This window comes from Solea senegalensis, linkage group LG10, assembly GCF_019176455.1.
Source record: "Solea senegalensis isolate Sse05_10M linkage group LG10, IFAPA_SoseM_1, whole genome shotgun sequence".
Classification (NCBI taxonomy): domain Eukaryota; kingdom Metazoa; phylum Chordata; class Actinopteri; order Pleuronectiformes; family Soleidae; genus Solea; species Solea senegalensis.
This window is the reverse complement of record NC_058030.1, coordinates 17,682,083-17,698,507: the sequence shown is the minus strand read 5'-3', so window position 1 is coordinate 17,698,507 and position 16,425 is coordinate 17,682,083. Positions and strand designations below refer to the sequence as shown.

General features: G+C 40.2%; 1 protein-coding gene across 1 annotated transcript in view; it reads right to left on the bottom strand.

Annotated features, from left to right (window-relative positions):
- The window catches only part of b4galnt4a (beta-1,4-N-acetyl-galactosaminyl transferase 4a), a 151,547-nt gene that overhangs the window by 42,995 nt on the left and 92,127 nt on the right, over positions 1-16,425 (bottom strand). The window contains exons 4-6 of the mRNA XM_044036182.1: positions 10,996-11,091; positions 9,980-10,070; positions 8,516-8,616 (exon numbers count right to left, since the gene is read on the bottom strand). Of these exons, the coding sequence (XP_043892117.1) occupies positions 8,516-8,616; positions 9,980-10,070; positions 10,996-11,091 (288 nt within the window). The remainder of the gene's footprint in view (positions 1-8,515; positions 8,617-9,979; positions 10,071-10,995; positions 11,092-16,425) is intronic.

Below are 16,425 nucleotides of genomic sequence, written 5' to 3'. Positions count from 1 at the left end.
GTATTTAACTACAATAACCTTGACCACTACACTGGCGGTCTTCGGAGCGTCTGCCCCCCTTATTTCATTTACATAATGATATAATCCTATAGTCTGCCCTTGCATGCCATTGGCCATATGGTGTGTCCATCAAAATAACGTCCTGCCTCTGCTCATTCACCAGTGACACATCACTATTTGACATGTCAAATGACAATTTTGATGTTGCTGCACACACCCAAACACCAACCTGATAATGATGTATTGTTGCTCTATTATTAGTCACAACTCTCTGCTTTATTTAGTATTTTTCTGTTATGTACTCCCTTCACGGAGCAAGTTGGTACAATCATTTGAGGCAGCCATTGTTTTCAACATAAATAAATAAACAGCCGTAACAAATTTAATCCCTTTAATTACGTCTCATTATGTTTTGTTCGGCACATTCTGACATGTGACGGCGGAGTCTGCCGAACGTTGGCACGGCGGAATCTCATTTAAGTTCGCCTCCCTCAAAAGAATCATCATTAAAATAAAGCTTGCTTCCCTCCCTGCATAGTGCAGAAAGTGAGGAAAGGCAGCCACCTTCACTGAAAGTTAAAGAACTAACAAATCACAGCTGAATGCAGCCGACACACTGGCAGAGCTTCAAAAACCTTTTAAAGCAGACAGACAAAAAAAGAGAGAGAAAAAATGAAAGTTTAAAATTTGCACTGAATATAAATGAGAAACTTGAAAATGTATCTAGCTGCAGCACTTACATGTTTATATTCTCCCTGTGTGTGAACAGCTTTCTCCTAAAATGGCTGTTGTTCTCCAGATGAAAGAGAATGATCAGTTAGAAAAAAGCAATGGTGCAAAAAATATTCATCTCTCATCTGCTGCTGACTCTAAATTCAGTAAACATGTTTTTTTTTTTTTGTTTTTTTCCCGAACACATAAAAGAAAACTACGTTTGCGGGCATAAACACGAGCTGCTCATTTGTTTCCACTGCAAATTGTAAATTAATAATATGAATGAGAATACGGTGGATGCAAAAGAAAATGGCACTCGGAACGAAATGTCATTTTGATGCAGACATTATTTAAAATATTGATGCATTTTATACTGAGAAACAGCATTCAAATATCATCTGAGCCACGACGTTCTAATTAAAAAGGACAAGAAAAATCATTGATGTTGCAAAATGTATATGATGTGCCATGCAGACTCTTTCATGTACTAAAGATTTTGAATTCACAGTTCAAAAAAATGATTATACTCTTTCCGTTGAATGTGTCATTAATTAAAACAATCCCTGAATGATTCCTTTTGTGAGGAGAAGAACAATTTGAATTGAAGGGTCCTCAAAAACCATCGCTTTGCACAGATAATAGTTTCAAGGAGCAAAATGGAGGCATTGTTATTTTCCTTTCTTCTCTGTCAGGTGGTTAATCAGCACGGCGCGAGTGAAGGCGCTGATCAATGGCTACATTACAAGGACAAAACATGTGCGGCACCTCAGCTCTTGCAATAAAAGTGGCAGATGTTCACCCGAGGTACACTGTATGTGCACGTGCAAGGAAAACATGAAAGACACACACACAAGCACACAGACCCCCACCGTGCGTGCACACACACACACACACACACACACACACACGGGTGCAACTTCCTACTGAACAGTGAGTCACTGCTTAGTGAAAACAGCATCACCTCGACAGCGAAGGCAGGAGGTAAATCAGAAGGCAATTGGCCAAGTAGTCATGAGGGGCAACATACACACACACCCACTGGTTTCCATGACTTCAGCTGACTTAAATCCATTTCCTGGAGACTTACTTTAACCTTAACCACCATTTCTACTGGCCAGGATTAACCTAACTCTAACCTCAGCCTAACTTTAAAACATGTCTTCACCGTAAAATGAATGATTTTTGTCCCTATAAGGAAGACAGGTTCCTATAATGTGACTGTGTAAATAGACTATGGTCCCCACAACATAAGGAATACCAGGTAAACACAGGCGCACACACACCAAAAATCCCATTTTCAGAATCGCCTCTCTAACACACTGTCATATTTTGTTTACACTTTATTCACACACTTTGATTCTGCAGTTAACTTTGAAAGACTGCAGACACACACAATCCAGACATAACCTCGCTCTCATTTAACTTCTCTTACTTTCTAATGCAACAAACACAGACACACGCCTGAATAATATCAGCTTGTTTTCAGATGGACAGCGGCCCAGCCAACACTTTCCTTCCTTCTCTACATATGAGAGGAGGGAAGTAAAAGAGGGATTCAGCTGACCAGAGATGTAACTTCTACTATATACATTCATTTCCTCCACATGTTTGACGTGATTACGACTTTTAAGCATGTGAAGAAGAAGCATTCAGACGACCTGTGAGTGTATATCAGGATACGTGAAATCTGAGAGGGAATTTAATGCAGGAGTTGCAAATGTACTCCTCTGAATAATGGCCATATTGCATTCAGCCGAGTCAGTGCCATGACCCTGGAATTGTACATGTTGGCACACTGACACGATTCAATGATATATTATTAATACCTTTAGGTATGAATTTCTTCTTATGGCAAGTGAAAACCTCCTTGGCGTGAGCGGTGTGCCGGAACCTGGAACGCCTGAAACTAAAATATAAGAGCTGGATTTTGGTGAGATGGACTCACAGTTCAAATAAATATAATAAATAAATAAGTAGAAAATGTGAAATTTAATGATAAAGGCCGATAGCATAAAAAAAAACAATATTTACTTTTATGAACTGCAACCATCCAACTCTCCAAACACACACGTTTTCACACAGTATGAAAGACAGAAGTCCGGGTGAAAGCAATAACGTTTCTGAAAATAACTATTGACACTGAAAATGTATTTGTAAACTCTTAAAGCGATCACTATAATATAAAAACTGAGAAAATTGATATGTGAATACTGTGAACGTTTGAAAACCAAGTATGCATACATTAATACACAAGTGAGATATAAAATAGCTAAATCAATACAGAGTGTTTACATCCTATGAAAGGAATATCTGGATTTCAGGCCTGGGTAAAGACAAACAATAATCAACTCATATTTAAAAACTTAAACATTTTAGTGTGCATTATTTAAATTTTAGGAAATGTCCACTATATTCAAACATACAGTGCTGATTAAGAGCTCTATGTTTTTGTCTATGATGTCAAGACCGAGGGAGGCCACGCCAACAGACTGAGTCCACTATAAGAGGGTTTTAATGCTACTACCTCTGTGCTGTCACTGTTTACACACATTAACGCTATAGTACTGTTTGACAAAGTCTGTTATCAAATGCAGGACGTAGAATACAAACTACAACGTTTCTGTTCACAAAGACCAAATACAGGCTGAAAAATAACCTCAACAAAAAAAATCTATTTTATGACTGCAGCTTTATACATACATATATATATATATACATATATATATATATACAGTATGTATATACATATATATGTATATACATATATGTACAGTGGGGAAAAAAGTATTTAGTCAGCCACCGATTGTGCAAGTTCTCCCACTTGATGACAGAGGTCTGTAATTTTCCAAAAAAAATCCTGGAAATCACTGTCGGATTTTTAAATAATTCAACTTTGAACTGTGACGTTTTTCCACTTGGCTCGTTTTTATGAACAAAAATTCAAGCAAAACGCTCTATTTTGTGACTTCTCCACAATTACTGCTTCTTTACAGTATATCACTACTAAAAAGGCGATATAAAATGATTCATAACTTGTCTGAAGGAGTACGGGAATGTTATGCCAATGATGTGTCCTCACTAATATATAATAACAAGTTTGTGTGTTTGAACATTTGTATCAAGAACAAAGTTTTTGACAGAGTATAGAGTTTGTTATGATTGTAATCTCTGTTTCTTAAATCAGGAATAACTGGTGCCTTAAAGTGCTGTTGATGCTTTGAGTCCGTTTGAATGAATTGCTCTGAACGCAAGTACCAATTTTCACCAATTTAAATTTTGCAAAAAAAAAAATCCCCCGTAAACAATTCGGACGAGCTTAAATCTGATAATCCGTCACAATTATACTCGTGTCTGTTTTTATCGTTATCAAAGCTACATTACCAAGAGGTGGCTATGCAGCTATTAGAGTAATTTGAAACAAATGTTCTGCACCGGCTAATGCAACTGCAGCGACGGTAAAAGCAGACAAAGGCAGACGGTGATGGATTGCCCATTTCAAACAGGTTTTAAATTCAAATCTTTGAGGATATCCATTTATCCTATTTATCATGTTTTATCAGTTGTGGACAGGTGTTGCTACTGGAAAATCCATTTTGAAAATAGTGTCGGAGAAACATCAGAAGGAAAGTCACATTAGCGACGGCTGTGTTCAATTCAAGCCCCCCAACAGACCATGACAGCATGACAATGAGGCAGCAGGCACAATAACATGGCAGAGGGAAAAAAAAGGTAAGTAAATAGAACTCATCCATCATTCGTTTTGCTTTTTTGGTTTCTTTGATATTTGGTGTTATGTCAAACAAAAAGTGTGATACAGAAAAGTAAACAGAAAAGTGACTTGTTCCATCTGTTGGTTATGATAACCTGATTAGTCAATATGGGGAAATGGTTGTTGTGCTTTCAGTGGGTGCATAACTGTGGAACTCGAAACACTAATAAAAACTAAGTATATGGATAACCTTATCCCTTTAGTGCCTTAATGTTTGCTTCAGTTGTGAAATAATACTTGTTATTACCATAGTGACAAAGTCTTGGCTGTCTGAAATGGTGGGGCTACTGTTGCTGTGGAGTCCCATATTGATTAAATTTCTCTCGTACAGTTGTGTGTGTGATTTTATGTCGACTTTATGAACCAGACAGAGGAGATATCACAGCATTTATGACACGCGTGAGTGCCTGTGTTTGTGTCTGCACAAACACAGGCATGGATACAAACAAAACACATAAGACAGGGGAGTGCAGGGGAAACTCGGTGAAGCCTTTTGGACCTTCTGATTGAAGATAAATCTTATTACAGATTAGCTGTATTCAAAAAAAATACAGAAAGCTCTTAACCTAACCTTAAAAAAAGTGTGAGAAACACACTGATGGATTTTGTCCTTCTGAGAGAACCAGGATTACAGGACTCTTAAGGGAAATCTGGAGATATCAGGAGTCATATTCACTACATGATTACAAAAAGAAAAAAATGATTTGCAATTTGGAAGATAATTAACAAAAATTGACATCATGTTGTTTTGAAGAAGACTTAAAACTTGCTATCAAAATCATGTTTCCTGACTTTAGAAGTGAGAAGAATGTCCCTATTGAGCTGAAATGGACTTCTCTTTGTAACCAGCAAAGTTGCCCCCTAGTGGTTAAATGCTACTCTGTCTACCGTGTGTCTATTTTATATACATTCTATGGTTTTAGTATAAACCTTTAAAAATTATGCCACCGTTACCTACATCCCCTTCCTGCAGCTTTTTTCTACTTTTCACCATTGTTGATTCTTATTTTTCATAATATTTTTTCTGAAACTAAGCAAAAACTGCAGATACTGATTCAAAACTGTCTTGTATAAACGTATAACTTGATACAACTATGAGACTTGTTGGGTTTCTTCTCTCTATAATACTGTAAAGGTTTCAGAGCCTTGAGATAACGCATGTTGTGATTTGGCGCTATACAAATAAATTGAATTAAATTGAATTGAGGGAGACAGCTTCCTGTTCCTGTTTACATGACACATGAATGCCCAGTGTACCTGAACAGTCACCTGCATTTTTAGACATTTTGCATGGACTCAGATAAAATCATTTTTGCCTGAAAAGGCTAAAACATTTGATTAAATTTTTTTTAAAATCTTATTGAACACATGTGTTTGTGCCACAGCGAGTTTATGATTTGACTTGTGGCCAAAACCACAGTGATGGTGACCTCTGACCGCCAAAATTCTTCCAAAACTCCCTGCAGACAATTTCTGAGCTACTGCATTCACAAGAATGGGAGCGACGAGAGGTCACAGTGACCTTGACCGTAGACGACCACAATCAAATCAAATCGTCCTTGATTCCTCGTGAACATCTGAGCCACATATTATGTGGAAACACAATGTTCCAAACCTTTAGCTATTAAAAGTCCACACTGACAACCGAAAGGTCACTCAATTAAATGCTGCGTTCAAGTGACCACAGAGCCGATGAGGTTTAAGCTAAGGAAGACAACTTTATTCATAACTATAACAAAATATGGAATTTAATAGTTTGTAATTAGGCTTTATCACTTACTTTTACATTTATCAATTTGTCCATATCAAATTATGGACATTTGAAAAGGGTCTCCTACTGTAAGGGTCTCCTACTGTAATACCCAAAGAGGCAGGTAAATATGTTGTGCTACATTGTGCTCACGTAATTAAAACAGATTTAATACATCAATACAAAACAGAAGAGTTTCCAGGTCAAAAGATGGGAAGGAAAGAGAGGCAGTAGTGGATGATGATCAAATTGAGAGGAAAGGTGGAAAACAGCAACATGGATGCCAACAGTCATTAAAAAAAAAATACCAATCAACCATTTTTATCCAATTTAAAACAGATTTGATTAGAGGTTATTATTTAACCTGGCCAAAAACAGCTTGGTAAAGCATGCATTTACCTGTTTTAGGCATACAAAATCACTAAGTGGTACTTAAGCTTCTACTCGCTTTTAAAGGAAAACCTGTCAGGACTCTTTTACTAAAATCATGTAGACAGATGACTTGCTGAAGAGTCCAGGGTTGGATTTCTATTTGTGAAACAATGAATGCTTGTGAAGACCCGGGGAATCAGCAAGGCCTGTCTGTCAGCCAGTGGCAGGATGAATGATCCCCGGACATCACACTGCTCCCCTGCTATTACCTAGATGATATTTCTCCACTGTTAAATGTCACATCAATATTCACTGCCAGCTAATTAATCTCAGCTCCCTTGGAACCTGGGAACATCTTCCCGTCCGGTTGGAATACAAATGACTCCATTGCTGAACCTTTGCTCTTAACACATAGTTGTATTCGCCCCAAGCACTACAGTAAAATGGTCAAGCTCAATCACTGTGAAACCTCATACATCTTTTTTTTGTTGCAGAAACCTTATGAAGAAAACTTCATTAGTCGAGGCAAAAGTAGCACACCTTGACTTTTATTTGATTGTGGACAGAGGTTACTTCAAGGATAGACGGGACGGACAGACTACTCCACAGGAAGAGTCAAGGCTTCTGTATTATGAGCTGTGTGTGTGATGAGTGCCTGATTACTAAAGATGAACAAGGTCTAATCACCCTCCTGCTAGTGTGAGGTTGCAGACTCTATACGGCGGATCACACCCACGTAAAAAAAATTGGGGAACAGAACCAACTGTTCAGTAGGGCTGAGTGATATGAGCTTGAATTGATGTCAAGATATTCCATCATGATATCACTATAACAATATTTGTGACAATATTTTGTATAATTTCAATATAAAAATGTTTGTATTGATGTGAAAACATATGATGCAAAAATGAATCTGTTAATAAAAAAAACAAACACAAATCCCTACATCTCAAATATTAACTCAATCCATCTAGTCTGGTCACAAATGAAGCCAAGAACCACAATAGAGAAACACTCATCCTGAACTTCAGTGTCTGCTGTTCCACTTTTCAGTCCCGTTGAAAGGTCAATGCGTCATCCTGTAAGTCTGATGATCAACATGATCAAGCTTTCATGAACAGCGCCGCCACTGAAAATGTGCTGCTTGTTTCCGTGACAATAGAAGACAGCATGTCAGCAAAACAAACCAAACCATGTGTCTCGTTCGCTAAAGTGCAACTTCTAAACATTATGTTTGAGACCTCTGCTGTAAAGGCCCTGCTATACTTCCTCTGTGCACCGTGTTCATCATCAACAAACAACGCAGCTCCGATTTTGGAACTGCGAGCAAAGAGCGCTTTGGGTGCTTGTGGACGGCGCATGTGTGAACTGAACCTCCGCCCCACCGGTAGGTGGAGTATAAGCCCCGCTCACCAAGCAGAAAAAAACAACAGAAGAAGTTGTCACCAAGGAAAGTCATCCAAGCCTTGACCTGGCGACCCTCCAACCGGCTGACGCTCTTCCCTGCGTCAAGACTTGTACCGCCACTCGATGGTGAAGTGGGATACTACAGGCACGCGCAAGTATACCAGAGTTTGCGATATGCGATGCGCACTGCGGGACGCACAGCATGTGCGTGGAAATATACAACAGGTTTAAGAGCTCTGGTTTTGTCTTACCTGCGTATACTGTACTTCCCAGATGTACACTCTTACACAAAGTACCTTTTGCTTTTTAACTCTTGGCAACTATTTCGGTCCCTGTTTGTTCTATCAGTAATACCTTGCAGAAATACGAATTAAAACAAGGAAATGTACTCGTTGTCTTGGAGATGTGCGCTCACAGTGAAAGTGTGTGCTGAGATTCACAAAGCGTTAAAAGTGTTGGGCCCTTGCTGATTTTCAGTGACGTGTCTGCCGCACAGTTCTTACCTGTCCTACATAGACCAGGAGTCTCGCGTTGAGAGGGTTTTCATCAAGACTCAGCCAGAGCTCAGAGTTATCATCAGACGATACGGAGAACTGGAAGTCACCTGCAGGGTAAAAAAAAAAAACTTGATCAAAGTGTGAGTTAGATATACGTACAGTATATGATCCCAGGTAATAATCAATTAATGCCTAAGCCCATAAAATAAAATATCAAGTGTAGAAATCAATGGTCACAGATGACACGTCTGGCCACATTTCAAATCTATATGTAAAAAAAACTATGTAAATGAACATTTGAGCACAAGTCTAAACCACATAAAGCACGTCCACTAATTAAAGTTATACATTTGCATCTGACTTGAGTGGGCTATGTAATATTTACATAATATACATCAGCTATGTAAATAGCATAACCATTCATCGTCATACCAGTGCTACACAGAATGCAGCAGTAAACAAAGGGCAACAATGAAGGACATCCAGCCTTCTGTGTTGTTTCTTTTTGGAATGTGGCTGTTTATCACAAAAAGAAGACATGTTTTATTTGAGAGGAGGCTACAGGCTACATGGAAAAAAAACACAACACCACAGTTTTTCGCCCTGCCGTCGCATCCAAGTGATGATTCTCTGTCAACAAATCTACAAACTTCCCTCTTTAGGAGGCAAACCACTGTGAAACTGAGATTGGTACAAATCACTTATTTCCATGCCCTTCTCAACATGCAACAATGGAAACAAATAACTGCATGATGGGCCAAACTGAACCGAGCTGCGCCGGTTGGTGCCAACCGGGCGTAAACAACTCATGCAAGACCTTTTGAAGAAAACAGGGAAACATGTTGTGCCTGTAAGCGTTTGCAAATGTTTGTCTAAATCAGCGTCGCACAGAATATTAACCTGTACTGTATATACTGTATGTGGTACAACAACTTAAAATAAAAAAAATATATTAGTAATAGACTTAAATCTGAAAAAACACACTGATAAAGAAGAGTGTGTAGTTTCCTGGACACACTAACAGTCTCTATAGCATCAGTAGCATGTGAAGGGTTGTCTCTGTCACACCGAGGTTGAAGGGCACTCGTAGTGTACTTGTCAGAATCCGAGATAAGATTGTATGACCTTTGAGCCAACATCATCACCAATGGAAGCAACATAAGAGAGTGAAACAAGCAGCAATCCAATTAATGACTTCATATTCTGCAATTTGTGTAAGGGCACATGGGTGCTCAGGCTTTCACGTTCCCATAGCAACTGGGCATGTGTGTGTGTGGGGGGGGAGACACTGCGATGAGCCTTTTGCTGTGAGATCTGTAGCATTCAGCCCCAATAAAAAAAAAATGTGAAGATTCACTAGTGTCTCTGAAGCTTTCAAATGAGAAGGACAACAAAAAATAGTCTCCTCTTATGAAGGACATGTCCTTCTTATAAAAGGAGAAGATTGTTAATAAGATGAGCTGTAGTTACCGTCTCTGTAAGGGTGAAGGAAGCCAAATATTCTCAGGCCGTAGTTCTTCCACTTTGGAGCCACTGCAAGCTTCTTGATGGTGGTTCGGGTCTGCAAAAGAAAAGAAAAATAGACAAAAAAGTAGTTTTTTTATATGAATATATGAAGTGAATGCTTTCCACAAACTGGGTATTGCAAAAACCCTGCCCAGAAACAGTCACGGACAAACAGTGAACAAAGAGTAGCATACTCAACAGGAGTGAGTCGTTGGACATGATGACCCCAACCATTGTTTAACTTTGGGTTTATTAGTATTTATTCAGTGAGCTTGTTTGAGGTTCCAAATACTATTACAAAAAAATAAAGTCTATAATCTACGGTGTGATTTGAAAAACAGTTTGTCGTGGAGGAGAACAACGTTAATTCTTGTTTTCCAGTGCTGTTAGGCTGCAGAGCGATGCTTATTTTTCTCACAAACTATTGTTCACAACTACTGACACGAGACAGCAGACAAGTAATTTAGGCCTATAATCAATTAGTTCCAGCAGATACAACGAGCCACGAGCCTGTTATTTTAATCAATAACAACGATTCCAACGGCCAGGTAAAAATGAGAAGCTGCAGCTGAGCGTTCTCTTAAGACAAAGTTCAATAATGATTATTATTAGTGTCAAGGTTTAGTTAACCTGTGACACCCGCTGCCCTTTATCATACAAATCATAGAGGAATTATTATTGTAGGTAATGGATTAAAACTGTGTGTTTGTCTCTCTCTTAAAATCAAAATGTAATGAAGTCCACTGCACGGTCGCTGGAACTAGGTTTTGAGACGGGGTAATGGATCTTTGTGACAGTGCTGGCAGGAGTAGTCACAATAACTCATTAAGCAAAAACAATCATTGTACCCTTAACCCACAGTACACAGAAAGTATGACATAAGTCTTCTCACTCTGTTCTTATATATATATACTTTGAGAATATATACATGTGTGTGGTTCATTGTCAGATGAAGAACTATTAAAAATACTCATACTTACTTGAGGGTAGAGGGGGAAGTGCAGGTTCTTTCTGAGTTGGGCTATTGAGGAGCCACACCAGTCCTCAAACACATGCAGGTTGGCCTTGCCCTTATACTGCCGACACACAATCACAATTAGAGAGAAATTAGTTTAGTACACACACCAATAAACCAACAATAGGATGTTGTTTGTCTGCAGTGAACGGTCCCTTAATACTGGATTCATGCATAATGCTCGATGCCTTCCTCTCATTGAAGGAGAAATTAATTCTTGGTGAATAATGTGACTGCACTCAGAGGTTTCTAATATCCTCACTGTCCCAAATAACAGACAGTTTGGAGGGTGGTGGGGGTGTGTGTGTGTGTGTGTGTGTGTGTGTGGAGGGGGCTCCGAAATTGGGAATGTCGAGAGCAGTTTGTCAGACCTCTAAATCCCAACTCAGAGTCTGACATTTGTCTGAATTACACAGGCAAATCACAGGACACAGCAAGGACAGATGGTGAAACCAGTTTGCCTTGGGGTATAGTTTACACACACGCACACACACACACACACACACACTGTAGGTCTGCCCAAGACGAGACGACTCTCTAATGACTTGCGTGTCAAACTTACGCTGCTATCAGAGTTAAGTGAAATTGATTTTAACGTTGCACATTAATGACACTGTTTTTGCACGAGAGCAACTGTTGCATGGTAGCCACACATGGGCACACGTGAACAATGCAGTTAAAGTTAAGCCCGGTCAGTCCAACTTCTGATACCAGATGATGATCAACCAGCTGCAGACACATATGCCATCCTTTAATGCGTGACTCCAGTCCCGGCAGGCCTCCTCTGTAATGCTGCCACAGATATTTAGAACATCACACAAGAGGTTGAGCAGAAAGCTGGCGCTCACCAAAATGAATATAAAACAGCACAGTGAGGCTCCCTGGTCGGATCAAAGCCAAAGTCGGCTTCACTGCTTTGCTCCCGTTTCATTTGGTGGAGGTGGCCTTGTAGCTGTAGCCGTAGTCAACAGGTGTGAGCCGACAAGTCAACCGATCGGGGAAAGTGAAAGTCACCTCATGACAAAAACATTCTGAGCCATCAAAAGGATTTAGAGGGGTGTGAGAGAGAGAGAGAAGCAAACACCGCCACCTACTCGGCCTCCATGTCGGAGAAAGACACTGACAGAGGGGATGTGATGCTTCTTCAGTATCATGCAGGCAAGTCTAACAGATGGCCTGACCCAAAGTCGCCCTTTTTTTAATTTCCCTCCTGCCTCTTTATGGTCAACAAAGTGCCCCGGTACACTGACAGCAGCATGGCAATTACAATTCATGCATTAATCATGAGTTGTGTTTTGCAAACATGTCAGTCCAAAACAGCGTGAGCACTTGTTTCATATTCGTGCTTTTTTTTTTTGTTTTTCTGTCTGTGACCGTATTTGACTTTTTTTTTGTTAGATATTCTCTCACAGAACTAATACAAATGAAAAACAAAAGGTGCGAGACGGGGAGATTTTGTGGGATCAAGAGAACGGAATCAGAGAAGAGCAAGAGAAAGTCAGAGAGATGGATGCGAATGCCTGATGTTTGAAAAGGGAGCGGTTAAAAAGCGCGAGCGAGAGAGTGAAGGAGGTGTAGGTGGGGTGCGAGGGATTTAGCAGACAGAAGAAGTCCCTGTGCAAATAAGCCTTATGTAAAGCTTTTAATAGATTTCCTGTGGGTTTTAAAAGCAAACCTTTTATTTGGCCTGCACCCTCCTCACCCAACCTCTTGTCAAACAGCAATAAACAGGTCGTTTTAAAAAGCCTCTTCTTATTCACACAAACATTTCCTTGTGCAGCGCTGGAGAGACCACAGACTGGAAAAAATGTTGTTTTTCTGCTGGGGGGGGGACACCCGAGTACAGTTGGCTCTATTTTCTATAGGTGAGAGTGATGTGAGAGATGTGGCTGTGCCAGGGACTGAACAGGATGTTAGAAATTAAGTGAGGGAAAAAGGCACGAAGGAAGCTAATCTACATTTTATGCCGTTTGACGTTTGAGTGCTGCTTCTGTCACCCCTCTTTTCAAATAAGGTTAATGGTGTTTATTCTTCCCAAAAGTGTTTTCACCAGTGCCACATTTCACCAGCTGCCCGTTTCTTCCAATGCTGCGTGTTGTTTCCCTGAGCTAAGTGGACGATTGTCAGTGCTGTCAACCTCCATCTTGTGTTGGTCTCACACTCATTCCTCCTCGAATAGTGCGGGATAAACAGACATTAACCGCATATAAGATGCCTTATGTTCTTGAGGGTTTTATGCTTTTGTGTCAGTGTCATGTAGGGTAATGGTCATGTGTTGCTTGTGTCTCTTAAAATGTTTTTTTTTTTGCATTTACATTTAGTAATTGGCTACAGAAGAGACAGAATCGACTGCTGCTGTCTTTCTTATTGTCTTGTATACTCTGATTTGTTGGTAAGGGTGCAGATTTATTCACCTCCTCCTGCCACCATAGACAGGAAGGTCCAGACAGAATTGTTTCCACTACTGTATGCTCACATATTATAACACACTGTTCATATTCATATGGTACATTAGGTTTAATCAGAGGGACCTGTAGCTATTGTCTGTTTTTTTTTTTTTTCATTTTATCAAGGTTCTATGGTTTTGTATCCACATAATACTTTTCTTTAATGCATGACTCTATTGCCTCCGGGAATCTTCAGTTATTCTATAGAAGTATTGTTACTTCATACAGCAGGTACATCTGTAAAAAGATGATCACATTGACCAAATAAATGAGAAACCTATACACATCTTTACAGGGCTTCCATATATCAGTCCTATACAAACTTAAGAAAAACACTCAGAGAAGACTTGATATTCTTTGTTATGGTGTTGAAATTGTATGGGTTTAAGGTGTTAATGTCTGAATGTCTTTCAATGTGAAGTGATGAATGTGTCACTTCCAACATCCACGCAGCCCACGCTTTCCTTCTCACGTCACTATCACAGGCTATATATATGTGTTGTATATAGCTCGTGCAGATTCACAAGCACAGAGCACCCATACAGCTCTGACTGCCATAAAACAAGAGAGGAGCAGAGGCAGACTGAGGGAAATAATGCCATCTTTCTCAAATAAAAAGGAGTGAGGTGGCAAGAGATAGAGGGAAGAGGAAATGAAAAGTGCACAGAAAAGAAAGTGAGTAAGAAAACCACTGATTGATAAGGATGTTCAAAAATGGAAGAGTGTGCAGCCACGTACGGGCTGCTCCGTCTCTCATCTTTTGATCACAAATCTTAACCAACATTTCTCTCAGCGCGTCCTCACACATCTCCATCTCCAATGCTCTGCAGTGTCTCCACTCTCTCGCTCACCCATCTGCTTGCACGATCAAACTGAGTACAAATCAGACATCAACTCCTTTTCTCCCCCCCCCTCCCCCCTTCTCTCCCTGTCCTCTGGGAGGCTGTCTCCCATTCTCAAAATCTGTCGCAGCCTTCTGCGCTCCTGCTGGCAGCGAGGCACTGACAAATGGCCGTTCTGCGCAAACCACTGAAGAGCAATCGCACCAACTGACACCGTAAATCCCCTTTGGATAAGAAAAGTGAGGCATGATGTTCTTCGCTGAGGCACACTGGGGGTACACACAACCCCTTGCTCCCCTGAGGTGCACAGGAGAGACAGCATTAAAGCTCACTCTTGAGATACATCATAACACCATGCTGCAGTTTTACTGAGCGGATATTTTTGAAAATGTTAGCCTTGAATGAATTACTGATCAAATGATGCATTTTACATAAGCATAATTCCCTCGGTGGCTGAATTTCACAGAGCACCTTTATACTTTTGCTCTGCCAATCTCATCATCCTCGGGTCATTAGTCATTTAGAAAAAGTGGAAAGAAATGAAAATAGAATAAGTGGGTAGGTACAGTGGGGAAAAAGAGGATTTTCAAAGGTATAGAGGTTTGACATTATACAGAGGTAATGAGAACTTATTACACATGAAGGAAGCGTCAGAAAATGGAAGACAAGGCTCATACGATCGAGCTCCAACCTCATCAACTATTGTAATGAGGGTTTGTATAATCTGCCATCTGTCCCACAATTACATATCGTCTGTCATGCCAAGGATATGACATGTGGGGGATGGATATGGCTGTGGTGGATATGTCAAACTGAGGAATGTGAGGCAGAGCACGAAGGATGAGCACATTTTTTTATTTACTTATTTTTTTTCATCTCCTACCACAAGCTGTCGATCTCTCACCCAACTGTAATGAGAGGGTGGCAAGAGAAATCACATCCCTGCTTCCTGAATTTCCGTGTGACCATTTTAGACGGACGTGTAAACAGAACATAGGCAGAGTGAAGATACGCTGAGAGGAGACAAAAATGTCATGCCTTGAATTTTGCCTCTGATTTCGCCGTCCTCCCCCACTGCATCAAACACCGCATGTGTTTGTGTGAGGAGCCAGCTTTGACGACTGCTCCCACATGACTGTGCCACAATTTCATCCTTCCTTTCCTCTTAAGGGATAAATAATAGACTGCCCAAATCTGTAGACACACTTCTATATGTCCACATGGCGAGTTTTGTTTCTCACAAGGCAGACGGCCAGAGATTTTAAACTGTGCCAGTCAACTAGTAACAACAAAAAAACAAACAAACACCAGCATGGTTCATGTTCGGGCTGTATTTCCATATCGAAAGCTTGGTGATCTCAGATCTCACAGTAAACCAGCGCACATTCACACCAGTTAAGTCAAACTCAAATCCCGCTGCCCTACGTCATCAACGGCAGAGTAAACATGACAGTGAGTAGTGATGCTGCTCTCCACTTTCTCCTGGAAATAAGGTGATGCTACCAAACATTTTGGCTCTTGTGGAAACTACTGCAGGTATTTTTATCTCCTTTGCCATTTTCACTGGTATGTCAGCTTACATTGAATCGCCCACTGATGATGTAATGGTGAAAAACTCAAGCTGGGAACCAACTTCTCAGGGTTCGAAACAATCTATTTCCTGTGTGAATGCACCGGCTGTGAATGTACTTGATTTCTAATTCCAAATAACACCACTTCAGAGTGATATATTGATGTATAGATCAGTGAGGTACTGTACTGATGGTATTGACAATATGACTTGTTCACTTGTCAATTTGGTTGCTGTTAATTGGTTTGCTTCTGCCCCAAGCAGGAAGCTGTTTGCTGTGTTTACTCATGTTTGTTGCCCAAGTAAATACAAACCATCCAACAATGGTGAATCATTCTGCTTAAACGACGCCATTACCACCATTACCTGCTCTCTACAGAGACAAAAGCTAAAGTTACACGGACATTCAAGCAATCAGAGTGCATCACACTCACCGCAGATTCACTTCTCAAGCTACGCAGAGCTGTATATCTATCACAATATCGCAATAAATATCATTATTGTGGAGTTGTTACTGCAATGTCGTCATACCGTGA